The sequence below is a fragment of the Mobula hypostoma genome, chromosome 21, assembly GCF_963921235.1.
Source record: "Mobula hypostoma chromosome 21, sMobHyp1.1, whole genome shotgun sequence".
NCBI classification, from domain to species: Eukaryota; Metazoa; Chordata; class Chondrichthyes; order Myliobatiformes; family Myliobatidae; genus Mobula; species Mobula hypostoma.
In genome coordinates, this window is record NC_086117.1 from 3126117 (window position 1) to 3153133 (window position 27017).

Below are 27017 nucleotides of genomic sequence, written 5' to 3' on the forward strand. Positions count from 1 at the left end.
ATACAAGATTGTTTAATGCCATTTCCAATACACAAGTGTAAAGAAGAATGTTAAAATTCAAGCACAGCATCTAAGTTGTTTTTTGAATGTTTGGACAATGTGGGTGGCTGTTGACGGAGACCGTTCAGGAGCCACCTCTGTAATTTTTCTTCATTAACGTAACCTCACTTGGAAACTTTCACTCACTTTCTCTTTCCATTTCCAGTGTTCCCTAACATTGGGAAATTGTCTCCAATTCGTGCTCGTACCATGAAAGAGTTTGAAACGGTAGGTTGGAAATATTTCATGTGCTTCACTAATGTTTGGAAAAAATAGAATATGTTTATGCTGCATATTCCCACTGTACTTGGGAAGTTTGTGTTTATCTGTTTGGCTATTATGTTCATCTTAAATTTTAATAGTTTTTACTGTAATTGAATTTTGACTGTAAGTTTAGCTTTCATGGAAGTTGGTCTAGGTTTGATGCAGTGTGCAAGGGGATTAATAGAGCCTTTATTTATAATGGAAGCCAGTAGTTTAGATCTTGGCAGAAATCTGTTGAAACAAACTTCTCATCTTTTGCTGCATACAGAGTAAGGAATATACTCCATAGGCAGTGGATGGAAGGGCTGCATATGGAATAAGATGAATTGTCCAAGGAGTAGGAGGATGAGGAACGGCTACCAGATATTGGAGACTTTGAGGGGAGGGAATTTCACTCGGTCCAGTGCCCGAGTAGAAAGGCCTGTAGGTTGCTACAGCGAACAGAACTTGGACCAGTGACCAATCGGCATTTGGATCGACTAGCAGGAGCAAATTGAAGTAAGGCATGGGCAACTGCAGTGACTGTCATCTGAGTGGACAGAGTCAGAGTGATGATCTTGAGGCTTTAGCTCTTCCAGGCTTCGGTGAAGAGAGGCTTTGGTCAAAGAAAGAAAAGAAATGATCGGACAAAGTCAGCATGGATTTGTGAAAGGAAAATCATGTCTGACGAATCTCATAGAATTTTTTGAGGATGTAACTAGTAGAGTGGATAGGGGAGAACCAGTGGATGTGGTATATTTGGATTTTCAAAAGGCTTTTGACAAGGTCCCACACAGGAGATTAGTGTGCAAACTTAAAGCACACGGTATTGGGGGTAAGGTATTGGTGTGGGTGGAGAATTGGTTAGTAGACAGGAAGCAAAGAGTGGGAATAAACGGGACCTTTTCAGAATGGCAGGCGGTGACTAGTGAGGTACCGCAAGGCTCAGTGCTGGGACCCCAATTGTTTACAATATATATTAATGACTTGGATGAGGGAATTAAATGCAGCATCTCCAAGTTTGCGGATGACACGAAGCTGGGTGGCAGTGTTAGCTGTGAGGAGGATGCTAAGAGGATGCAGGGTGACTTGGATAGGTTGGGTGAGTGGGCAAATTCATGGCAGATGCAATTTAATGTGGATAAATGTGAAGTTATCCACTTTGGTGGCAAAAATAGGGAAACAGATTATTATCTGAATGGTGGCCGATTAGGAAAAGGGGAGGTGCAACGAGACCTGGGTGTCATTATACACCAGTCATTGAAAGTGGGCATGCAGGTACAGCAGGCGGTGAAAAAGGCGAATGGTATGCTGGCATTTATAGCGAGAGGATTCGAGTACAGGAGCAGGGAGGTACTACTGCAGTTGTACAAGGCCTTGGTGAGACCACACCTGGAGTATTGTGTGCAGTTTTGGTCCCCTAATCTGAGGAAAGACATCTTTGCCATAGAGGGAGTACAAAGAAGGTTCACCAGATTGATTCCTGGGTTGGCAGGACTTTCATATGAAGAAAGACTGGATGAACTGGGCTTGTACTCGTTGGAATTTAGAAGATTGAGGGGGGATCTGATTGAAACGTATAAGATCCTAAAGGGATTGGACAGGCTAGATGCATGAAGATTGTTCCCGATGTTGGGGAAGTCCAGAACGAGGGGCCACCGTTTGAGGATAGAGGGGAAGCCTTTTAGGACCGAGATTAGGAAAAACTTCTTCACACAGAGAGTGGTGAATCTGTGGAATTCTCTGCCACAGGAAACTGTTGAGGCCAGTTCATTGGCTATATTTAAGAGGGAGTTAGATATGGCCCTTGTGGCTACAGGGATCAGGGGGTATGGAGGGAAGGCTGGGGCGGGGTTCTGAGTTGGATGATCAGCCATGATCATAATAAATGGTGGTGCAGGCTCGAAGGGCCGAATGGCCTACTCCTGCACCTATTTTCTATGTTTCTATGTTTATAGATCTTGGCAGAAATCTGTTGAAACAAACTTCTCATCTTTTGCTGCATACAGAGTAAGGAATATACTCCATAGGCAGTGGATGGAAGGGCTGCATATGGAATAAGATGAATTATCGGTGTCCGTGATTACCACAACTGCAAGAAGTGCAGTTGGCTGCAGCTTCTAACAATTGGCATCAGAGTGCTGGAGCTGAAATTGGATGAACTCCAGATCTTTTGGGAGGCTGCAAGAAACAGGAGACTGGGTGATAGGAAGGGAAAGGCGGGGGGGCAGTTAAGGAGCCAGTACAGAGTACTGTTGGCGTGTGGCCAAGTGGTTAAGGCATCGGTCTAGTGATCTGAAGGTCACTTGTTCGAGCCTTGGCTGAGCCAGCGTGTTGTGTCCTTGAGCAAAGCACTTAACCACACATTGCTGTGTGACGACACTGATGTCAAGCTGTATCGGCCCTAGTGCCCTTCCCTTGGACAACTGCCAGTCTTCCATACAACCTTGCCCAGGCCTGCGCCCTGGAAACCTTCCAAGGCACAAATCCATGGTCTCACGAGACTAACGGATGCCTGTTATTACAGAGTACTCCTGTAGCCATCCCCCTCAACAATAGGTACATCACTTTGGATACTGTTGGGGAGTTGACCCAACAGAGGACAGTCACAGTGGTCAGGTCTCTGGCTCTGCGACTCCGAAGGAAAAGGTGGAGAAGAGGTAAGCTGTGATGATGGGATTCGTTAGTTAGAATGAACAGAAGGTTCTGTGGGTGAGAACAAAATTCTCAGATGATATGTTGCCTCCTGGGAGTTGCTCAGATTGAGTATTCAGTGTTCTTGAGTGAATCAGAATCAGGATAATTATCACCGGCATGTGATGAAAAATTTGTTAACTTAGCAGCAGCAGTTCAATGCAATACATAATATAGAAGAGAAAAAAAAAGTCAGTCAATTACAGTGTACATATACTGAATAGATTTTTAAAAGTGCAAAAAAAACAGAAATAATATATATTTTTAAAAAGTGAGGTAGTGTCCAAGGGTTCAATGTCCATTTAGGAATTGGATGGCAGAGGGGAAGAAGCTGTTTCTGAATTGCTGACTGTATGCCTTCAGGCTTGTGTACCTCCTGCCTGATGGTAACAGTGAGAAAAGGGCATGCCCTGGGTGCTGGGGGTCCTTAATAATGGGCGCTGCCTTTCTGACATACCGCTCCTTGAAGATGTCCTGGGTACTTGGTAGGCTAGTGCCCAAGATGGAGCTGACTAGATTTACAACCCTCTGCAGCTTCTTTCAGGCCTGTGCAGTAGCCCACCCCCTATACCAGACAGTGATGCAGCCTGTAGAACGCTCTCCGCAGTACGTCTATAGAAGTTTTTGAGTGTATTTGTTGACATGCCAAACCTCTTCAAACTCCTAATGAAATATAGCCACTGTCTTGCTTTCTTTATAACTACATTGATATGTTGGGAAGATTAGATCCTCAGAGATCTTGACACCCAGGAACTTGAAGCTGCTCATTCTCTCCACCTCTGATCGCTCTATGACAGTGGTCTCCAACCACCAGGCCGCAGACCGGTACTGAGCTACAAAGCATGTGCTACCGGGCCGCGAGAAAAAGATATGATTTGGCGATATGAAACGATATGAGTCAGCTGTACCTTTCCTCATTCCCTGTCACGCACTGTTGAACTTGAACACTACCAACCTCCGTCGGCCGGTTCGCAGAAGTATTGTCAATATTAAACTGGTCCGCAGTGCAAAAAAGGTTAGGAACCCCTGCTCTGAGGATTGGTATGTGTTTCGTCATCTTACCCTTCCTGAAATCCACAATCAGCTCTTTCATCTTGCTGATGTTGAGTGCCAGGTTGTTGCTGTAACACCACTCCGCTAGTTGGCATACTTCACTCCTGTATGCCCTCTCGTCATCACCTGAGATTCTACCAACAATGGTTGTATCATCAACAAATGTATAGATGGTATTTGAGCTGTGCCTAACCATACAGTCATGTGTATATTGAGAGTAGAGCAGTGGGCTAAGCACACACCCCTGAGGTGCACCAGTGTTGATAGTCAGCGAGGAGGATATGTTATCACCAATCTGCACAGATTGCGGTCTTCCAGTTAGGAAGCCGAGGATCCAGTTGCAGAGGGAGGTACAGAGGCCCAGGTTCTGCAATTGTGGGAATGATGGTATTAAATGTTGAGCTATAGTCGATGATCAGCATCCTGACATGGGTGTTTGTGTTGTCCAGGTGGTCCAGGTGTGGAGAGCCACTGAGATTGCTTCTGCATTGACCTATTGTGGCAATAGGTAAATTGCAATGGGTCCAGGTCCTTGCTGAGGCAGAAGTTTAGTCTAGTCGTGACCAATCTCTCAGTATTTCATCACTGTCGATGTGAGTGCTACTGGGTGATAGTTATTTAGGTAGCTCACATTATTTTTCTTAGACACCTGATATAATTGTTGCGTTTTTGAAGCAAGTGGGAACTTCAGCCCATAGCAGTGAGAGGTTGAAAATGTCTTTGAATACTCCCGCTAGTTGGTTGGCACAGGTTTTCAGAGCCTTACCAGATACTCAGTCTGGATCTTCCACCTTGTGAGGGTTCACTCTCTTTACAGACAGCCTAACATCGGTCTCTGAGACAGAGATCACAGAGCCATCAGGTGCAACAGGGATCTTCACAGCTGTAGTTATATTCTCCCTTTCAAAGGAGGGCATAGAAGGTGTTGAGTTCATCTGGTAGTGAAACATCGGTGCCATTCATGCTATTGGGTTTCGCTGTGTAGGAAGTAATGTCCTGCAAACCCTGCCAGAGTTGTCGTGTAATCTCGCCTCCAACCTCATTCGGAAGTCTCTCTTCCCCCTTGAAATAGCCTTCCGCAAATCATACTTGGTTCTCTGGTACAGGCCTGGGTTGCCAGACTTGAATGCCACAGATCTAGTCTTTAGCGGATGACATACCTACTGGTTCATCCATGGGTTTTGGTTTGGGAATGTACAGTAAGTCTTTGTAGGCACACACTCATCCACGCAGATTTTAATGAAGTCGGTGACAACTGCAGCATACTCATCCAGGTTCGAAGATGAAAGTGAGAGTGTGAACAGCCAGAAGTCATGGTTCATGTAAGTGAGGGGTGACCTCATTGAAATCTATCGAATGGTGAAAGGCCTTGATAGAGTGGATGTAGAGAGGATGTTTCCTGTGGTGGGAGAATTTAAGACCAGAGGACAGATCCTCAGAATAGAGGGGTGTCCTTTTAGAATGAAGATGAGGTACTTCTACAGCCAGAGTGGTGAATCTGTGCAGGCTAAGTCTTTATGTATATTTAAGACAGAGGTTGACAGATTCTTGACTGGTTTGGGCATGAAGGGATATGGGAGTAGCCAGGAGATTGTGGCTTAGGAGAATTAGATCAGCCGTGATGGAAATGGTGGATCAGACTCAATGGAGCAGTCTCAATGGGCCGAATCGCCTAATTCTTCTCCTATAGCTTATGGTCTTGTCTGCTGTTACTTTCATCTTGATGCCAAGTTGGCGTCTGGAATTACAATGTTGTAGCCACTACAGAGATGTGGCTGAGAGAAGGCAGGACTGCCAGCAGGACATTCCAGGGTTTATTTTTGACATGGTGTGAGGGATGTAAAAGGTGAGAGAGTTGCCGTACAGATCAGAGAGGATGTCACAGCAGCTCTTAGGGCAGACATCCTGTGGAATGGGTACAATAGATCACATGTGTACCTCTTGAGAGAAATTAACCCTTGCAGAGGTTGAATGGGTCATTTTATCCAGAGTGGCAGAGGCTGAGCGGAGATCCTTGGGTGTGTTGGTTGTTAATGCAAATGCTTTGATATACATAGAAACATAGAAAACCTACAGCACAATACAGGCCCTTCAGCCCACAAAGTTGTGCTGAACATGTCCCTACCTTAGAAATTACTCGGCTTACCCATAACCCTCTATTTTTCCAAGCTCCATGTACCTATTCAAAAGTCTCTTAAAAGTATCTACCTCCACCACCGTTGCCGGCAGCCCATTCCACGCACTCACCACTCCCTGCGTATATTTAAAAAAAAACACCTACCCCTGACATCTCCTCTGTACCTACTTCCCAGCACCTTAAACCTGTGTCCTCTTGTGGCAACCATTTCAGCCCTGGGGGAAAAAGCCTCTGATTGTCCACACGATCGATGCCTCTCATCTTATACACCTCTATCAGGTCACCTCTCATCCTCCTTCGCTCCGAGGAGAAAAGGCCAAGTTCACTCAACCTGCTCTCATAAGTCATGCTCCACAATCCAGGCAACATCCTTGTAAATCTCCTGTGCACCCTTACTATAGCTTCCACATCCTTCCTGTATTGAGGCGACCAGAACTGAGCACAGTACTCCAAGTGGGGTCTGACCAGGGTCCTATATAGCTGCAACATTACCTCTCGGGTCCTAAATTCAATTCCATGAGTAATGAAGGCCAATGCACCGTATGCCTTCTTAACCGCAGTCAACCTGCACAACTGATCTGAGTGTCCTATGGACTCGGATATCAAGGTCCCTCTGATCCTCCACACTGCCAAGAGTCTTGCCATTAATATATTCTGCCATCATATTTGACCACCAAAATGAACCACCTCACACTTATCTGGGTTGAACTCCATCTGCTACTTCTTGCCCAGTCTTGCATCCTATCAATGTCCCTCTGACAGCCCTCCACACTATCCACAACACCTCCAACCTTTGTGTCGTCAGCAAATTTACTAACCCATCCCTCCACTTCTTCATCCAGGTCATTTATAAAAAGCACGAAGAGTAGGGGTCCCAGAACAGATCCCTGAGGCACACCACTGGTCACTGACCTCCATGCAGAATATGACCTGTCTGCAACAAATCTTTGCCTTCTGTGGGCAGCCAGTTCTGGATCCACGAAGCAATGTCCCCTTAGATTCCATGCCTCCTTACTTTCTCAATAAGCCTTTGATGGGGTACCTTATCAAATGCCTTGCGGTAATCCATATACACTACATCTACAACTCTACCTTCATCAGTGTGTTTAGTTAAATCCTCAAAAAATTCAATCAGGCTCATAAGGCACTATGTTATACCTCTCCAAATGTTCATAAATCCTGCCTCTCAGGATCTTCTCCATCAACTTGCCAACCACTGAAGTAAGACTCACTGGTCTATAATTTCCTGGGCTATCTTTACTCCCTTTCTTGAATAAAGGAACAACATCCGCAACCCTCCAATCCTCTGGAACCTCTCCTGTCCCCATTGATGATTCAAAGATCATCGGCAGAGGCTCAGCAATCTCCTCCCTTGCCTCCCATAGTAGCCTGGGGTACATCTCATCCGGTCCCAGTGACTTATCCAACTTGATGCTTTCCAAAAGCTCTATCAGCTCTTTTCTTTCTTAATATCTACATGCTCAAGCTTTTTAGTCTACTGCAGGTCATCACTACAATCACCAAGATCCTTTTCCATAATGAATACTTTACTTCAGTATTCACTAAGTACCCCTGCTATTTCCGGTTCCATACACACTATCCCACTGTCACACTTGATAGGTCCTATTCTTTCACATCTTATCCTCTTGCTCTTCACATACTTGTAGAATGCCTTGGGGTTTTCCTTAATCCTGCCCGCCAAGGCCTTCTCATGGCCCCTTCTGGCTCTCCGAATTTCCTTTTTAAGCTCCTTCCTGTTAGCCTTATAATCTTCTAGATCTCTGACATTACCTAGCTCTCTGAACCTTTTGTAAGCTTTTCTTTTCTCAGCCTTTGTACACCACGGTTCCTGTACCCTACCATAACTTCCCTGTCTCATTGGAACGTACCTATGCAGAACTCCACACATATATCCCTTGCACATTTGCCACATTTCTTCCGTGCTTTCCCTGAGAACATCTGTTCCCAGTTTAAGCTTCCAATTTCCTGCCTGATATCCTCATAATTCCCCTTACTCCAATTAAACACTTTCCTAACTTATCTGTTCCTATCTCTCTCCAAAGCTATTGTAAAGGAGATAGAATTATGATCACTATCTCCAAAATGCTCTCCCACTGAGAGATCTGACACCTGACCAGGTTCATTTCCCAATACCAAATCAAGTACAGTCTCTCCTCTTTAGGCTTATCTACATATTGTGTCAAGAAACCTTCCTGAACACACCTAACAAACTCCACCCCATCTAAACCCCTTGCTCTAGGGAGATGCCAATCGATATTGGGAAATTAAAATCTCCCATCACGACAACTCTGTTATTATTACACCTTTCCAGGATTTCTTTCCCTATCTGCTCCTCGATATCCCTGTTACTATTGGGCAGCCTATAAAAACACCCAGTAAGGTTATTGACCCCTTCCTGTTCCTAACCTCCACCCACAGAGACTCCGTAGACAATCCCTCCATGGCGTCCACCTTTTCTGCAGCCATGACATTATCTCTGATCAACATTGCCATGCCCCGACCTCCTTAGCCTCCCTCCCTGTCCTTTCTGAAACGTCTAAAACCCGGCACTTGAAGTAACCATTCCTGTCCCTGAGCCCTCCAAGTCTCTGTTATGGCCACCAAATCATAGCCCCAAGTACTGATCCACGCTCTAAGCTCATCTGCTTTGTTCACAATACTTCTTGCGCTTAAAATAAACACATCTCAAACCATCCATCTGAGCGCGTCCCTTCTCTATCACCTGCCTATCCTCCCTCACACACTTTCTCCAAGCTTTCTCTATTTGTGAGCCAACTGCCTCTTCCCCAGTCTCTTCAGTTCGGTTCCCACCCCCCAACAATTCTAGTTTAAACTCTCCCCAGTAGCCTTGGCAAACTTCCCCGCCAGGATATTGGTCCCCTTGGGATTCAAGTGCATCCCGTCCTTTTTGTACAGGTCACACCTGCCCCAAAAGAGGTCCCAATGATTCAGAAATCTGAATCCCTGCCCCCTGCTCCAATTCCTCAGCCATGCGTTTATCCTCCACCTCATCCTATTCCTATACTCACTGTCACGTGGCACAGGCAGTAATCCGGAGATTACTACCTTTGTGGTCCTGCTTCTCAACTTCCTTCCTTAACTCCCTGTAGTAATTTTTCAGGACTTCTTCCCTTTTTCTACCTATGTCATTGATACCAATATGTACCACGACCTCTCTGTTCTCCCTCCCACTATAAGATATCTTGGATGCGATTCGAAACATCCCGGACCCTGGCACCTGGGAGGCAAACTACCATCCGAGTTTCATTCCTGCGTCCACAGAATCGCCTGTCTGAACCCCTAACTATAGAGTCCCCTATCACTACTGCCTTCCTCTTCCTTTCCCTACCCTTCTGAGCCACAGGGCTGGACTCTGTGCCAGAGGAACGGCCATTGTTGCTTCCCCCCAGGTAGGTTGTCCCCTTTAACAGTACTCAAACAGGAGTACTTATTGTCAAGGGGTACTCTCTAGTACCTGACTCTTTCCCCTTCCCTCTCTTGACTGTTACCCACTTGTCTGTCTCCTGTGGCCCCGGTGTGACCACCTGCCTGTAACTCTTTTCTATCACCTCCTGGCTCTCCCTGACCAGAAAAAGGTCATCGAGCTGCATCTCTGGTTCCGTAACGCGGTCCCTTAGGAGCTGCAGCTTGACACTCTGGGTGCAGATATGGCCAACCGGGAGGCTGGGAGACTCGAGGACCTCCCACATCTGACACTGAGCACAGAGCACCGGCCTCATACATATACTACTTCCTTTCCGCAATTAACGCACGGTAGACCTACCTTGCCTCGTTACCGCCTAAGCCCGTTGAGCCAAAGCCCTACCACTCTGCTACCTCTCACTCCGCTGCCCGCTGGATATGGCGGTTGTCTTTTTAAACTTTTCCCACTCTACTGGCTGACATCACGCGCTTGCACAGTCTTGCCTCTCTTTTACCCTGAGTAGTAAAACTGCCTTTGCTCCGGAAATCCTTGGCCGTTCACTCGCAGCCTTCTTGCTCCGAATGTGATAAATAATTCAGAATTTTTAACTAAGCCCTTATCTCATCAGTAACCCCCAATGCAATTCTTATAATGACATTGAGACCCTTTAGAATCTTGTGTTTCACTTGATGAACACCTTGTAAGGAAGCCTTGTTATCAGTTGAGATCTAATGAAATGTATACTGTGGATTCTGGTTAATTGGGCCATCAGTTAATCAGGGCAGCCGCTCATTTTGGACAACTCTTACAGAACAAAAACTAATCGAGAAAATAGCTGGGGTTCCCTTTGTTTAATTGGGGCGCTATGTCGCTTAATTGGGACAAGAGGCTGTTGCCAAACAGTTGTAACTAGTGTCAGTTGCATACACTTGTTTAGCCATTAGACATTATATTGTGCTTAGAACGCACAGTTTTTAAATTGTCACTTGCACGTGCTTGTGTTGAAAAAATTTTTTTTGTTACTGATAAATGGTAAGTAAGAAGCAGTAAGACAATTCAGAACTGTTTTGCTCTTTGCGGTTTCAAGCAATCAGGATTGGAGATTCCAGAAACAGCCAGGAGTGAAAATGAAATGATTTCAGTACTTTAAGTTAGGAACTACAGAAAATTTAAGATGTCAACAATCATCCGTTATATGGAAAATGAAGATTTGAAGGATGCAATTGTGAAAAGCATTGTATGAAGGCAGTCCATTATCTGCACTGATTTTGTTCATTTACAATTAATCAAAAGAACAAGGTGTTATACATCAGACGAATTCCTCTATCAATAACTAATAGGAACTAACAGTTTTGTAGTACTGTAGTGGCATTGATAGTGTCCTAATTTGTTCATTTATTTTAAATACATAAATTGTTACTCGGATAAAAGGTAGTTTGTCTTTGTTTTTATTTACCTTTAACTATTTCCATGAAACTTTGGCTAATTGGGGCAGCCACTTAATTGGGCCAAAATGTACAGGTCCCAATGTGTCCCAATTAACTGGAATCAACTATATATGGGAAAATAGTATGGTATTTTATTTAAATAATTGGGTTTTAACTGAAATTCAGCAATCTGAAATGTGTCCAGGGGTTCTTGTGTTATAACTGATGGGAGACGCTTTTCATATTTTAATTGAATGTTTTTTTTTCTTGGAACTTAACCCTTGATAAATGTAAATATGTGTATATAGTGCTCTTGTGCTCATGCTAATTCATTTGGTTTTTTTGAGGGGAAATTGGGTCACTAATGACATTCCAGAATGGTTTGAAAACTTTCACTTTATCAATAAGCTGCCTATTTCTACTCTTCAGATTTGTGTAAGGATGGAAAAACACCCTAGTTCTTGGTAACAATTGGAGAAGTGTGCCTTTGAACACTGTCTACAAGCTTTCTGATTAGTCATTGTGATCAGAAGCAGCTGCGGCTCATCTCCTGAATATGATGTACTATTTTAGGTTTTTTCTTTTTCCATGGCTTAAAGGTCAAGTTACTTGTATTTTCACAAAAGGAGTTTTCATTGTAAAGTCGAAGTCTGCAAAGTTATTAATCTTCACATATAGGATAGTATTGATGTTTTTTATGTAATTTAAATGTTATAGTGCTGACAGAGAATAAAGGAGTTTATAGAGATCTGTACAATTGTTTATCAAATGAAGATTAAGGTTTGCTGTTGGGCACAAAAATGCTTTTATTAAGTAGGTAGGCGGTAAGCAAACATGATGTGACTCAACTTGATGATGATTTACTGAAATGAGCAACACATAAACATAATGCTGGAGGAACTCATTGAGTTAGTTGGGAAATAAGCAGTTGACGGAAAGGAAGCGGACAGAAGCCAGAATGATTGTGGAGGTGGGGAAGGAGTACAGACTAGTGATAAGTGAGACCAGGTGAGAGCGGAGATCTGGTTTGGGCTGGGGGGGGGTGGAATGATGTGAGAAGCCGGAAGGGGATAGGTGGAAGAAGAAAAGAACTGAAGAAATCTAATAGGAGAGATCAGTGGAATAATGTGGAGGAGATGGAAAACCAGAGGGAGGTAATGGGCAGTTATGAAGACTAGTGAGGAGGAGAAGGAAAAGGAATAAGAAAGCTACCAGTATGGGGGAGATTAAAAAAAATGGTTTGGGGGGAGTAAATGTGGGCACGAAGTAAGCAGGCATTTGGGAAATTGAGACACTGATTAGGGCAGCAACAACAGTGATAGAAGGGCCACCCTGTTTTCTGAAAAATGGGGATATCTTGGATGTTTTAGAATGGAAAGTCTCATCATGAGAACAGATGCAATGGAGAAGGAAATGGCATTTTTATAAGTGAGAGTGGGAAGAGGTATAGTTAAGGAAACTGAGAGCTTATGAAAGATAACCATAGATGATCTGTCTCTGGAAATGGAGATTGAGAGATGGAGGGAGCTGTCAGAGATAGAATGAGTACATCTAAGGGCAGGGTGGAAGTTGGAGACAAAGTTAATAAAATTGACAAGCTCAGCACTGATACGGTCTTCAGTGTAGTGGAAGAACCGTTGGGGAACATTACCAGTATAGGCTTGGAACATGGATTGTTCCACATAGCTGACAAAAAGGCAGGCATAGCTGGGGAGATTGCAGTACCTTAGTGTGGAGACAGTTGAGGGTGAGGATCAGGTATCTAGACTGAGGGTAGTGGTGGAGGGGAGCTAATTAAAAGGACAGTGGGGAGGTTAAGGCTTGCTTTTAAATGATGGGAGGGTGTACTCTATCTGCTGACATACCTCGCTGTTTTTATCTTGCAGCAAATCACTGATCTCAAGAAAGAAAACTTCAATCTCAAGCTTCGCATCTACTTCCTGGAGGAGCGGATGCAACAGAAATTTGATGATGGTAGTGAGGATATATTTAAGATGGTAAGAGAATTTGTATTGCTGATAAAACAATGCAAATTATGTGAATATTTAATGGTAAAGGAGAGATTTGGTGGCCTCACCATCACCTTGACCAAACTTAAACTGTAAAACTTTGCTTTTCAAAAAAAAAATTGTAATGAAAATCTGAAATAACACCAAAAGTGTTACATGTAATAGGAGGTATCCATTAGGCAAAAAACACAACTAGTGTTTGGGTTACTGGAGGGATATGGGTTTTGCAATTGACCAGATGCAGCAGTTCAAAAACAGGCTATACTAAGGTCTTATCCTTGTCACCATTTATGAGAAACTAGTCAATTTCTACCCTATCATCATGTTTGCTAGAATACATCTGCTAATGGGTTGTCTTGGTCCAAAAAAATAGCTTGTAATACTTTCAAAGGCAAGGGCCTCTAGATTCTTTTTATTCAGAGATACAGCACAGAAACAGGCCTTTCTGCCCCACCGAGCTGTGCTGCCCAGCAACCCACTGATTTAACCCTAGCCTAATCACAGGACAATTTACAATGACAATTTACTAACTGGTATGTCTTTGGGCTATGTTAGGAAACCAGAGCGCCTGGAGGAACCCCATACGGATATGAATTGACTTTATTTCTTACATCCTTCACGTACATGAGGAGTAAAAATCTTTACTTTACATTTCCATCTAAGTGTGTAATCATAATAATTTATAATAAACAGAACCGTCAGTGTAACATAGAAATACACTCAAATCAGTGTGAGTTAATCAGTCTGATGGCCTGGTGGAAGAAGCTGTCCTGGAGCCTGTTGGTCTGGGCTTTTATGCTGCGGTACCATTTCCTGGATGGTAGCAGCTGGAACAGTTTGTGGTTGGGGTGACTCGGGTTTCAAAATGATCCTTTGGGCCCTTTTTACGCTCCTGCCGCTGTAAATGTCTTGAAAAGTGGGAAGTTCACATCTACAGATGCGCTGGGCTGTCCACACCACTCTCTGCAGAGTCCTGTGATTGAGGGAAGTACAATTCCCATACCAGGCAGTGATCCAGCCAGTCAGGATGCTCTCAATTGTGCCCCTGTAGAAAGTTCGTAGGATTTGGTTGCTCCTACCAAACTTCCTCAACCGTCTGAGGTGAAAGAGGCGCTGTTGTACCTTTTTCACCACACAGCCAGTGTGTACAGGCCACGTGAGGTCCTCGGTGATGTGGATGCCGAGGAACTTAAAGCTGTTTACCCTCTCGGCCCCCAGATCTATTGATGCCAATCAGGGTTAGTCTGCCTCCATTCCTCCTGTAATCCACAACCAGCTCCTTTGTTTTTTGCAACATTGAGGGAGAAGTTATTTTCTTGACACCACTGTGTCATATAGGAAGAATGTATAAGCTTTCTTACAGCGGACACAGGAAATGAACTTCAAACTCTAATGTCCTGATGGTAGTACATTATAGTGTAGCACTAACCGCTACACTGCTGTGGCACCCAGTAATAAATGCATCACTAGTGTTATTAAGAAAGATTAACCACTGACTCTACAATCCACCTTGCTTGTACCTCATTGTAATCCTTCCCTTTTTTAAAATGTGTTGTCTTTGAATGGCTGTTACACTGTTTCTAGTTTGGTCCTAGTATTCACTCTACTACAAACCTATAGCACCCTTCTCAGTCTCTGTGTGGCTCATCTTTTGGAATCTGCAGCCTAATACTTCAATTTGACCTGAAATGTCTTCCAGTTATGATTCAAGCCTGCCTAATTAAGACTTTCTCGGGACATTTTGTGTCTCCTGTGACATGCTGGTGAAACCCAGCTTTATCACTCCAATTGCCAAAGTATCAGTTTATCTCTGTCACTATCTTGGAGTAAGATTGAGAGTGAATTTCTTGGAATTGAATTCTTGTCCTATTTCATACTTGCCTATCTTCTTCTGCCTCCACCATTTATCTTATCAGGCCTTTCAGTAATCCTCCTTTTAGAATGTGTCATCTGTGAATAGGGCTGGCACTCTAAGTACAAAGCACCTCTTTGGGATGCATTTTCTACATTAAAAATGGAAGGCCACATTATTGATGCAAGGTTCAAAGGTTCATTTTATTGTCAAAGTATACATGTACAATACAACCCTGATATTTATCTTCTCCAGATAGGCATAAAATACATGGATGTTGTTGAAAGAAAAGGCATTAACTCTGCCCCCCCCCCGCCCCCCGGCATGATAAAGAAACAAAACTTGCAAACTCCATAATCCCTACCCCCTCCCCCGCAGAAAAAAAACAGCACCAGTGGTATCAAAACTCTTGGCATCTCTGCACCCCTGCACACCACCTCCCCACCCCCCCCCACACTCAGAAGGAACAAGCAGATCACCCACTCGTCAATTGGCCACAAAGAAAACACCAAAAAACCGAAGGAGACCAGTATAAAGTAATGTCCAATCACACAGATCTCAGAACATCAAATAGTCTTTCAGTGACTCTGAACTCATGCCTGGTCCAAACACCCTGGTGGCCTCCATAGGGAGCAATTGCTGACCCTCTCTGCATTCACCTTGATGCTTGAATCTTCCTCACTGCTTTGAGGTGGAGTCGTACATGAGTCACTCTGATCTTTTCCACGAGTCAGCTTGTGTTCTCAGTCCTTCTTGGGTCCCTGTCTCTGATCTCCATGAAGCAGCTCTCTGGGCACAAAGGCACTAGATCATTTGATCAAGTTCCAAACTGCACGTCACAGGCTCCAACACTTTCCATAACACAAACAAGACAAAATAAATAAGCAGAAGCATAGAAAAGTGTAATGATCTTAGAGGTTTCTTATCTGGAAGATAAAAACATAGAAAACCTACGGACCCTTCGGTCCACAATGCCATGCTGAAAATGTACTTATTTTTAGAAATTACCTATGGTTGCCCATAGTCCTCTATTTTTCTAAGCTCCACGTACCTATCCAGGAGTCTCTGAAAAGACCCTATCGTATCCGCCTCCACCACTGTTGCTGGCAGCCCATTCCATGCACTCACCACTGTCTGCGTTTTTAAAAATAAAACACAACTTACCTCTAACATCTCCTCTGTACCTACTTTCAAGCACGTTAAAACTGTGCCCTCTTGTGCTAGCCATTTCAGCCCTGGGAAAAGGCCTCTGACTATCTACACAATCAATGCCTCTCATCATCTTATATACCTCTATCAGGTTACTTGTCATCCTCTCATCCTCCATCGTTCCAAGGAGAAAAGGCCAAGTTCACTCAACCTATTCTCATCTGGCACGCTCCCCAATCCGGGCAACATCCTTGCAAATCTCCTCTGTGCCCTTTCTATAGTTTCCACATCTTTCCTGTGGTGAGGTGATCAGAACTGAGCACAGTACTCCAAGTGGGGTCTGATCAGGGTCCTATACAGCTGTAACATTACCTCTCGGCTCTTAAACTCAATCCCACCGTTGATGAAGGCCAGTGCACTGTATGTCGTCTTAACCACACAGTCAACCTGCGCAGCAGCTTTGAGTGTCCTATGGAATTGGACCCCAAGATCCCTCTGATCATCCACGCTGCCAAGAGTCTTGCCATTCATGTTCTGCCATCATATTTGACCTACCAAAATGAACCACCTCACACTTGTCTGGGTTGAACTCCATCTGCCACTTCTCAGCCCAGTTTTGCATCCTATTAATGTCCCGCTGTAACCTCTGACAGCCCTCCACACTATCTACAACACCCCCAACCTTTGTGTCATCAGCAAATTTACTAGCCCATCCCTCCACTTCCTCATCTGGGTCATTTATAAAAATCACGAAGAGAAAGGGGTCCAGAACAGATCCCTGAGGCACACCACTGGTGACAGACCTCCATGCAGAATATGACCTATCTGCAACCACTCTTTGCCTTCTGTGGGCAAGCCACTTCTGGATCCACAAGCAAGGTCCCCTTGGATCCCATGCCTCCTTACTTTTTCAGTAAGCCTTGCATGGGGTACCTTATCAAATACCCTGCTGAAATCCATATACACTACATCTACTGCTCTACTTTCATCAATGTGTTTAGTCACATCCTCAAAAAATTCAATCAGGCTTGTAAGGCACGACCTGCCTTTCACAAAGCCATGCTGACTATTCCTAGTCATATACCTCTCCAAATGTTCATAAATCCTGCCTCTCAGGATCTTCTCCATCAACTTAGCAACCACTGAAGTAAGACTCACTGGTCTATAATTCCTAGGCTATCTCTACCCCCTTTCTTGAATAAGGGAACATCTGCAACCCTCAAATCCTCCAGGAGCTCTTCCATTCCCATTGATGATGCAAAGATCATTACCAGAGGATCAGCAATCTCCTCCCTCACCTCCCACAGTAGCCTGAGGTACATCTCGTCTGGTCCTGCTGACTTATCCAACTTGATGCTTTCCAAAAGCTCCAGCCATTCTCTTTCTTAATGTCAATATGCTGAAGCTTTTCAGTCCACTGTAAGTCATCCCTACAATTGCCAAGGCCCTTTTCTGTAGTGAATACTGAAGCAAAGTATTCATTAAGTACCTCTGCTATCTCCTCTGGTTTCATACACACTTTTCCACTGTCACACTTGATTGGTCCTATTCTCTCACTTCTTACCCTCTTACTCTTCACGTACTTGTAGAATGCCTTGGGGTTTTCCTTAATCCTGCTTGCAAGACCTTCTCATGGCCCCTTCTGGCTCTCCTAATTTCATTCTTAAGCTCCTTCCTGCTAGCCTTATAATTTTCTAGATCTCTATCACCCAAGGAATCATTCATTGGCGCCATCTTGAGCTGAAGGAATATTGTGTTTTCTACTTCTGTGACCTACTGACTAGTTTTCAAGGATTCTTTACAACTCATCTCAGCATTTATTTTGCACAATTTGTCTTTTGCACATAGGGTGTTTTGTTAATTCTATTCTATTTCTTTATTTTACGGTAAATACTCGCAAGAAAGTGAATCTCAAGGCTGTATATGGTAGCATATTTGTACTTTGATAATAGATTTACTCTGAACTTCTGGCCTTCCTTAATTGTAGTGGCTAACAAGATTTTTGGCTTAAAACCTGGCTTCCGGGGCCAAAACTCTGGAATTCACTCTCTAATCCCTTTACAATCATCTTTTTGCTCAAACCTTTGAGTCTTTGGCAAAACTAATCCAGAGTAATTGCTGCTTGCCTGCGACCCTGCAGAGTTACTATACTTGCGTGACACGCCCTCAGCTCCAATTAAATAATTGTTCCAAAATGTCAAATCCTTTACAAGCAATGAGAAGGCATAGTTAAGCATAATTGAGCATTATCTCAGCGATCAGCAAAAGATGCGACTTCCGCTGGTTCCAAGCTACAAAATTGCAATGAAATTAGCAAAAATACATAACTTATTCCTTTCACTTTTGTCATGCTCCCCCACTCATGACTAGTTAATGTGCAACACAAAAATAAAAAGCAGATAGAGATGCATGACTCCTACACAGAGTTTAGTGACTTTAATGCTCATGGACAGCACTACGGGAGGCTTTTTTGCAATCTTGAAGGTAATGTAAAATCGGAAGGTCCTTGGGCAAATTTAAATGGCAATAATCAAGTCAACTGTTCTGAGTTAGCTGGTCCCAAATAGTTCAATCTAGCTAGTTTTATAATTTGTAAATACATGGCACTTTAAATGAATGACCATCCCATGTTTCAAAAACAGCACCTTCCTCTCCGCCATCGGAAACCTGATCGGCCCATGAACCCATTAACATTACCTCACTATTTTACTCTTTTTGCACTTTTTTTTTGTTTTCTAAATATTCCTATTTTACTTACAGTATTTTTATGTATTACACTGTACTGCTGCAAAACAACAAATTTTACCACATGTCAGTGTCTGAAATGCTCAAGTTCTTGCTAGAAGTATATTTTGAGTGTAAAGTTCTTGACTGGGTTCTGATTTAGTGCTGAAACTTGCTTGCATCATTTATTTAAATCTTGTATTTCTCATTCCTGTGATGTTCTGTTCTACTTTAGTAATCATTGCAGACTAGGTCAATATGAATGGCTTTGCTCTAGAAAGCCAGTTACTTTTTTGTAAAAACTGCAGATGCTGAAATTCCAAAATGAAAACAAAATACTCAGTAGGTCAGTCAGCATCTGTAGAAAGTTTTCGAATTTTAAGGGTATGCAATTATTTCTTTCAGTTGAATGGAAGCTTCTCAGAAAAATATAAGTTTAAATGCTTGTATGAGCCAGGATACTGATGAGCTGTCTGGGTAGCCTCCAAGCTGATGGCATGAACATCAACTTCTCTAACTTCCGCTAATGCCCCACCTCCCCCCCGTACCCCATCTGTTACTTATTTTTATACACACATTCTTTCTCTCACTCTCCTTTTTCTCCCTCTGTCCCTCTGAATATACCTCTTGCCCATCCTCTGGGTCCCCCCCCCCCTTGTCTTTCTTCCCGGACCTCCTGTCCCATGATCCTCTCGTATCCCCTTTTGCCAATCATCTGTCCAGCTCTTGGCTCTATCCCTCCCCCTCCTGTCTTCTCCTATCATTTTGGATCTCCCCCTCCCCCTCCAACTTGCAAATCCCTTACTCACTCTTCCTTCAGTTAGTCCTGATGAAGGGTCTCGGCCTGAAACGTCGACTGCACCTCTTCCTAGAGATGCTGTCTGGCCTGCTGCGTTCACCAGCAACTTTTATGTGTGTTGCTTGAATTTCCAGCATCTGCAGAATTCCTGTTGTTTACTGATGAGCTAGTATTCCAGAGAAACAGTCTTGCTGTCCTTAGTAACATCTCTTGTATCTCTTCATTAAGCTCCTCTTGTGAATATTTATAGTTTTTTGTTTGCATTGTTAATTTTGATTTGGCAAATTTTTTCTTGCAGAACATTGAACTCAAAGTTGAATTGGAAAGTTTAAAGCATGAATTAAAAGAGAAGCGAGAACTACTTGTTAAAGCTTCGTAAGTACCACTAATTCTTTGCCAAATGTGGAAATGGATTTTTAAATGGTTCCTTTTGGGGAAATTCTTTACGCAATGTGCAGGTTTTAGTTATTTTGAATTGCCAATTTTTTTTCTGTGACATATTTTGAACATCTTTTTCTGAAAACATCTTAAGTTGACATCTTTCCCTTCAGAAGATGTTAATTTTTGCAATACCGTGATGCTAGAATCTTATTGTCTGCATGGTCTGCCCGAGCAGTTTATGTTTAATTGTCATTCAACCATACATGAATATAGTCAAACAAAACAGCATTCCTCTGGGAACACACATAAAAGTTGCTGGTGAACGCAGCAGGCCAGGCAGCATCTCTAGGAAGAGGTACAGTCAACGTTTCAGGCCGAGACCCTTCGTCAGGACTAACTGAAGGAAGAGCTAGTGAGAGATTTGAAAGTGGGAGGGGGAGATCTGAAATGATAGGAGAAGACAGGAGGGGGAGGGATGGAGCCAAGAGCTGGGCAGTTGATTGGCAAAAGGGATATGAGAGGATCATGGGACAGGAGGCCTAGGGAGAAAGAAAGGAGGGTGGGGGGAAGCCCAGAGGATGGGCAAGGGGTATAGTGAGAGGGACAGAGGGAGAAAAAGGAGAGAGAGAGAAAAATAATGTGTGTATATAAATAACAGATGGGGTACGAGGGGGAGGTGGGGCATTAGCGGAAGTTTGAGAAGTCAATGTTCATGCCATCAGGTTGGAGATTCCCTCCTGGCACTTATCCTTGTAAGCAGAACAAGTGCTACACATGCCCTTACACTTCCTCCCTTACCATCATTCACGGCCCCAGACAGTCCTTCCAGGTGAGGTGACACTTCACCTGTGAGTCGGCTGGGGTGATATACTGCGTCCGGTGCTCCCGATGTGGCCTTCTATATATTGGCGAGACCCAACGCAGACTGGGAGACAGCTTTGCTGAACACCTACACTCTGTCCGCCAGGGAAAGCAGGATCTCCCAGTGGCCACACATTTTAATTCCAAGTCCCCCCACCCTCCTTTCTTTCTCCCTAGGCCTCCTGTCCCATGATTGTCTCATATCCTTTTTGCCAATCAACTGTCCAGCTCTTGGCTCCATCCCTCCCCCTCCTGTCTTCTCCTATCATTTCGGATCTTCAGAAATCCCCCTCCCCCTCCCACTTTCAGATCTCTCACTAGCTCTTCTTTCAGTTAGTCCTGATGAAGGGTCTCGGGCCGAAACGTCAACTGTACCTCTTCCTAGAGATGTTGCCTGGCCTGCTGCATTCACCAGTAACTTTTATGTGTGTTGCTTGAAATTCCAGCATCTGTAGATTTCCTCGTGTTAGCATTCCTCTGGGGCCAACATGTAAAACAGTGCCAGCAGCATACAGCCAGTTATCATAACAAGCACATTGCAGATATAGTTATGATAGCTGATTGATCAAAAAATATATAGTACTATTCCAAGTGGCATGGCCTGTAGATTGATGGTGCATGGGATGTTGTCCTGATCCAGATTGTTTTCCACCAAGTGAGCACTGGAATGGCACGGCAATGGCAATTGAGTGCCAGGATGGTTTGAGCTTGACAGCCACACCATCCTCCTTTCTGCAGCGCAAGTTTCCTTTGCTCATCGACGGTCTTAACAAAGCACATTGTTGCCACTCTTGGTTAAATGTCAAACCATCAGGGCCCTGGCAGAAATATTTAAAATGTCGCTGTCCACGGGTGAAGTGCCGGAGGATTGGAGAGTGGCTCATGTTGTTCCGTTGTTTAAAAAAAGATCGAAAAGTAATCCGGGAAATTATAGGCCGGTGAGTTTAACATCAGTAGTAGGTAAGTTATTGGGAGGAGTACTAAGAGACAGAATCTACAAGCATTTGGATAGACGGGGGCTTATTAGGGAGAGTCAACATGGCTTTGTGCGTGGTAGGTCATGTTTGACCAATCTGTTGGAGTTTTTCGAGGTTACCAGGAAAGTGGATGAAGGGAAGGCAGTGGGTATTGTCTACACGGACTTCAGTAAGGCCTTTGACAAGGTCCTGCATGGGAGGTTAGTTAGGAAAATTCAGTCGCTAGGTATACATGGAGAGGTGGTAAATTGGATTAGACATTGGCTCGATGGAAGAAGCCAGAGAGTGGTGGTAGAGAATTGCTTCTCTGAGTGGAGGCCTGTGACTAGTGGTGTGCCCCAGAGATCAGTGCTGGGTCCATTGTTATTTGTCATCTATATCAATGATCTGGATGATAATGTGGTAAACTGGATCAGCAAGTTTGCTGATGATACAAAGGTTGGAGGTGTAGCAGACAGTGAGGAAGGTTTTCAGAGCCTGCAGAGGGACTTGGACCATCTGGAAAAATGGGCTGAAAAATGGCAGATGGAGTTTAATACTGACAAGTGTGAGGTATTGCACGTTGGAAGGACAAACCAAGGTAGAACATACAGGGTTAATGGTAAGGCACTGAGGAGTGCAGTGGAACAGAGGAATCTGGGAATACAGATACAAAATTCCCTAAAAGTGTCGTCACAGGTAGATAGGGTCGTAAAGAGAGCTTTTGGTACATTGGCCTTTATTAATCGAAGTATTGAGTATAAGAGCTGGAATGTTATGATGAGGCATTGGTGAGGCTGAATCTGGAGTATTGTGTTCAGTTTTGGTCACCAAATTACAGGAAGGATATAAATATGGTTGAAAGAGTGCAGAGAAGGTTTACAAGGATGTTGCCGGGACTTGAGAAACTCAGTTACAGAGAAAGGTTGAATAGGTTAGGACTTTATTCCCTGGAGCATAGAAGAATGCGGGGAGATTTGATAGAAGTATATAAAATTATGATGGGTATAGATAGAGTGAATGCAAGCAGGCTTTTTCCACTGAGGCAAGGGGAGAAAAAAACCAGAGGACATGGGTTAAGGGTGAGGGGGGAAAAGTTTAAAGGGAACATTAGAGGGGGGCTTCTTCACACAGAGAGTGGTGGGACTATGGAATGAGCTGCCAGACGAGGTGGTAAATGCGGGTTCTTTTTTTAACATTTAAGAATAATTTGGACAGATCCATGGATGGGAGGTGTATGGAGGGATATGGTCCGTGTGCAGGTCAGTGGGACTAGGCAGAAAATGGTTCGGCACAGCCAAGAAGGGCCAAAGGGCCTGTTTCTGTGCTGTAGTTTCTATGGTTCTATGGCAATCAGTCTCATGTTTTGATCTTAAGGTTGGTCCAGGGCTGTGATGTGTCGCTATAGAAAGGAATGTTTAATTTTTGTTCTAATTAGTATCTGATGTTAAAGCAAAGATAAAGCAAAGGAGAGGGCATACAAGGAAGCAAAAATTAGTGGGAAGACAGAGGATTGGGAAGTTTTCAAAACCTTACAAAAGGAAACCAAGAAGGTCATTAAGAGAGAAAAGATCAACTATGAAAGGAAGCCAGCAAATAATATTAAAGAGGATACTAAAAGCTTTTTCAAGTATATAAAGAGTAAACGACAGGTGAGAGTAGATATAGGACCGATAGAAAATGATGCTAGAGAAATTGTAACGGGAGATAAGGAGATGGCAGAGGAACTGAACGAGTATTTTGCATCAGTCTTCACTGAGGAAGACATCAGCAGTATACCGGACACTCAAGGGTGGCAGGGAAGAGAAGTGTGCGCAGTCACAATTATGACGGAGAAAGTACTCAGGAAGCTGAATAGGCTAAAGGTAGATAAATCTCCTGGGCCAGATGGAATGCACCCTCGTGTTCTGAAGGAAGTAGCTGTGGAGATTGCGGAGGCATTAGCGATGATCATTCAAAAGTCGATGGATTCTGGCATGGTTCCGGAAGACTGGAAGATTGCAAATTTCATTCCGCTATTTAAGAAGGGGGCAAGGAAGCAAAAAGGAAATTATAGACCTGTTAGCTTGACATCGGTGGTTGGGAAGTTGTTGGAGTCGATTGTCAAGGATGAGGTTACAGAGTACCTGGAGGTATATGACAAGATAGGCAGAACTCAGCATGGATTCCTTAAAGGAAAATTCTGCCTGACGAACCTCTTACAATTTTTTGAGGAAATTACCAGTAGGCTAGACAAGGGAGATGCAGTGGATGTTGTATACTTGGATTTTCAGAAGGCCTTTGACAAGGTGCCACACATGAGGCTACTTAACAAGATAAGAGCCCATGGAATTACGGGAAAGTTACATACGTGGATAGAGCGTTGGCTGATTGGCAAGAAACAGAGAGTGGGAATAAAGGGATCGTATTCTGGTTGGCTGCTGGTTACCAGTGGTGTTCCACAGGGATCAGTGTTGGGGCCGCTTCTTTTTACATTGTACATCAACGATTTGGATTATGGAATAGATGGCTTTATGGCTAAATTTGCTGATGATACGAAGATAGTTGGAGGGGCCTGTAGTGCTGAGGGAACGGAGAGTCTGCAGAGAGACTTGGATAGATTGGAACAATGGGCAGAGAAGTGGCAAATGAAGTACAATGTTGGAAACTGTATGGTTGTGCACTTTGGCAGAAAAAATAAACGGGCAGACTATTATTTGAATGGGGAAAGAATTCAAAGTTCTGAGATGCAACGGGACTTGGGAGTCCTCGTACAGGATACCCTTAAAGTTAACCTCCAGGTTGAGTCAGTAGTGAAGAAGGCGAATGCAATGTTGGCATTCATTTCTAGAGGAATGGAGTATGGGTGCAGGGATGTGATGTTGAGGCTCTATAAGGCACTGGTGAGACCTCACTTGGAGTACTGTGGGCAGTTTTGGTCTCCTTATTTAAGAAAGGATGTGCTGACGTCGGAGAGGGTACAGAGAAGATTCACTAGAATGATTCCGGGAATGAGAGGGTTAACATATGAGGAATGTTTGTCCGCTCGTGGACTGTATTCATTGGAGTTTAGAAGAATGAGGGGAGACCTCATAGAAACATTTCGAATGCTGAAAGGCATGGACAGAGTGGATGTGGCAAAGTTGTTTCCCATGATGGGGGAGTCTAGTACGAGAGGGCATGACTTAAGGATTGAAGGGCGCCCATTCAGAACAGAAATGCGAAGAAATTTTTTTAGTCAGAGGGTGGTGAATCTATGGAATTTGTTGCCACGGGCAGCAGTGGAGGCCAAGTCATTGGGTGTATTTAAGGCAGAGATTGATAGGTATCTGAGCAGCCAGGGCATCAAAGGTTATGGCGAGAAGGCGGGGGAGTGGGACTAAATAGGAGAAAATGGATCAGCTCATGATAAAATGGTGGAGCAGACTCGATGGGCCAAATGGCCTACTTCTGCTGCTTTGTCTTATGGTTTTATGGTCTTATGTAGTTACTTCCTGCTTGAATGTGTGTCATGCAGCTAAACCCACAGCCATATTGTTCAGCCAGATTTGCTCTGCGGCTTTGCAGTGCTGAGACTAGTTCTGCTTTGTCAACACTTGGTGGTGTTGATATATTTCCCTTTTTCTGAGCTATTTGGAAACTCTTCTGAAAGTGACAAAATGCTTTTGAATCAGAGTTAGAAAGCAGGACTTGGATGGCTACAGTCTTGGTGGTGGAATTAGAGTTGGAAGCTCTTTTACAACTGCCACTAGAGAAATGGGCTGTCAGCTTCCTGTGATTCTGAGGCGGACTGATGGGCTGTAAAAGCTCTGAACATTGGGAATGCTCATATTTGGCTTTTTTGCTTGTGTCGCTTTGGTCTTGTCAACAGCAAGTTCCTAACAGCCTGGTCTGGTTTGCTTTCGTGCTGCTACTGGACTGACTGAACTAATCTGGCTTGTTGCACAATTTAGCCTGATATTGATGTCCCTCCATGGTGGCACAAATGAGGAAATGTGTTTTGCTATTTAAAAATAAACTCTATAAGCTATGAACTACCTTGTGACTTGGTAGATCAGAATTGGGTTCATAATCACTGACAGGCTGTGCAAATTGTTTTGAGCAGCAATACAGTGCAATGCATAAAAATACTATAAATTACAATAAGCAATGTGCAGTGGATTCCGGTTATTTGGGACACATCGGGACCTGTATATTTTGGTTCAATGAAGTGACTGCCCCAATTAGCTAAAGTTTCATGGAAATAGTTAAAAAGGCATTAAAACAAGAGGCAAACTATTGTTTAGCTGAGTAACAAATTGTGTATTTGACTAAAATGCAGAACAAATTAGAAAACTACCAAAGCTACTACTGTAGTACTATAAAACTGTATTAGTTCCTAATAGTTATCCAGAATTCATTCAGTGTATGCTGCCATGTTCTTTTGATTGACTGACTGGAAGTGAACAAAATCAGTGTAGACACCTAGTGCAGATAGTGGAATGCCTTCAAACAGTGCTTTTGATGATTGCATCCTCCAAATCTTAATTTTCATTGTAGCATTGTAGATGATTATCAATACTTTAATTCTTCACAGTTCCTAACTTGTTGAAATAGTGAAATCATTTCATTTTTACTCCTCCCTTTTCTGGCATCACCAAGGTGGAACACTTGAAACCGCAGTGAGCAAAACCAGTTCTGAATTGTCTTACTGTTTATTACTCGCCCACTATCAATGACAAAAATCACTGTTATCGAACACAAACACACAAACTGATGCTATTTCAAAAACTGCTGTAAGTATAGTATTGTCTAATGGCCACACAATGTGCCTGCAACTGACGCTAGTTAGAAACTGTTCCGCAACAGTCTACTGTCCTAATTAAGCGCATAGTGTGTCAAATAAGTGGCTGCCACGATTAACCGATGGCCCATTTAACTAGTATCCACTATATATGAAAGAAATTAACTTGGTAGTTTTTCAAAAAGCAAATCCCCACATCTTTGGAATTTCTGAAGTTTTACATGCTGTGCTGAACAAAGGAACCTTTATTAAATTTAATACCTTGTTTGGATTCTCTGTCACTGCTCTGCAGAGCAGCTTTGCAGTATTTTTGCTATTTGAATTTTCACAAGAATTGAGCATGTGGTTAAGATTTTGTATGGGCTGGAAGTTCGTTGGTCGGAGTCAACCACATATGTTGTGTCTTAGCTGTCTATATCAGTTGATACGAAAGGCAGGCAGTACAATATGGAGAGCAAGCTGTTGCCCATTCAGCTGATGAATCCA

The 27017-nt window shown here is 43.5% G+C and overlaps 1 protein-coding gene across 1 annotated transcript in view; it reads left to right on the forward strand.

The window, feature by feature from the left end:
- Positions 1-27017, forward strand: part of LOC134359737 (myomegalin-like) — a 208087-nt gene that overhangs the window by 22911 nt on the left and 158159 nt on the right. Inside the window, exons 3-5 of the mRNA XM_063073309.1 lie at positions 206-267; positions 12925-13035; positions 19870-19946. Coding sequence (XP_062929379.1) covers positions 206-267; positions 12925-13035; positions 19870-19946 — 250 coding nt within the window. The remainder of the gene's footprint in view (positions 1-205; positions 268-12924; positions 13036-19869; positions 19947-27017) is intronic.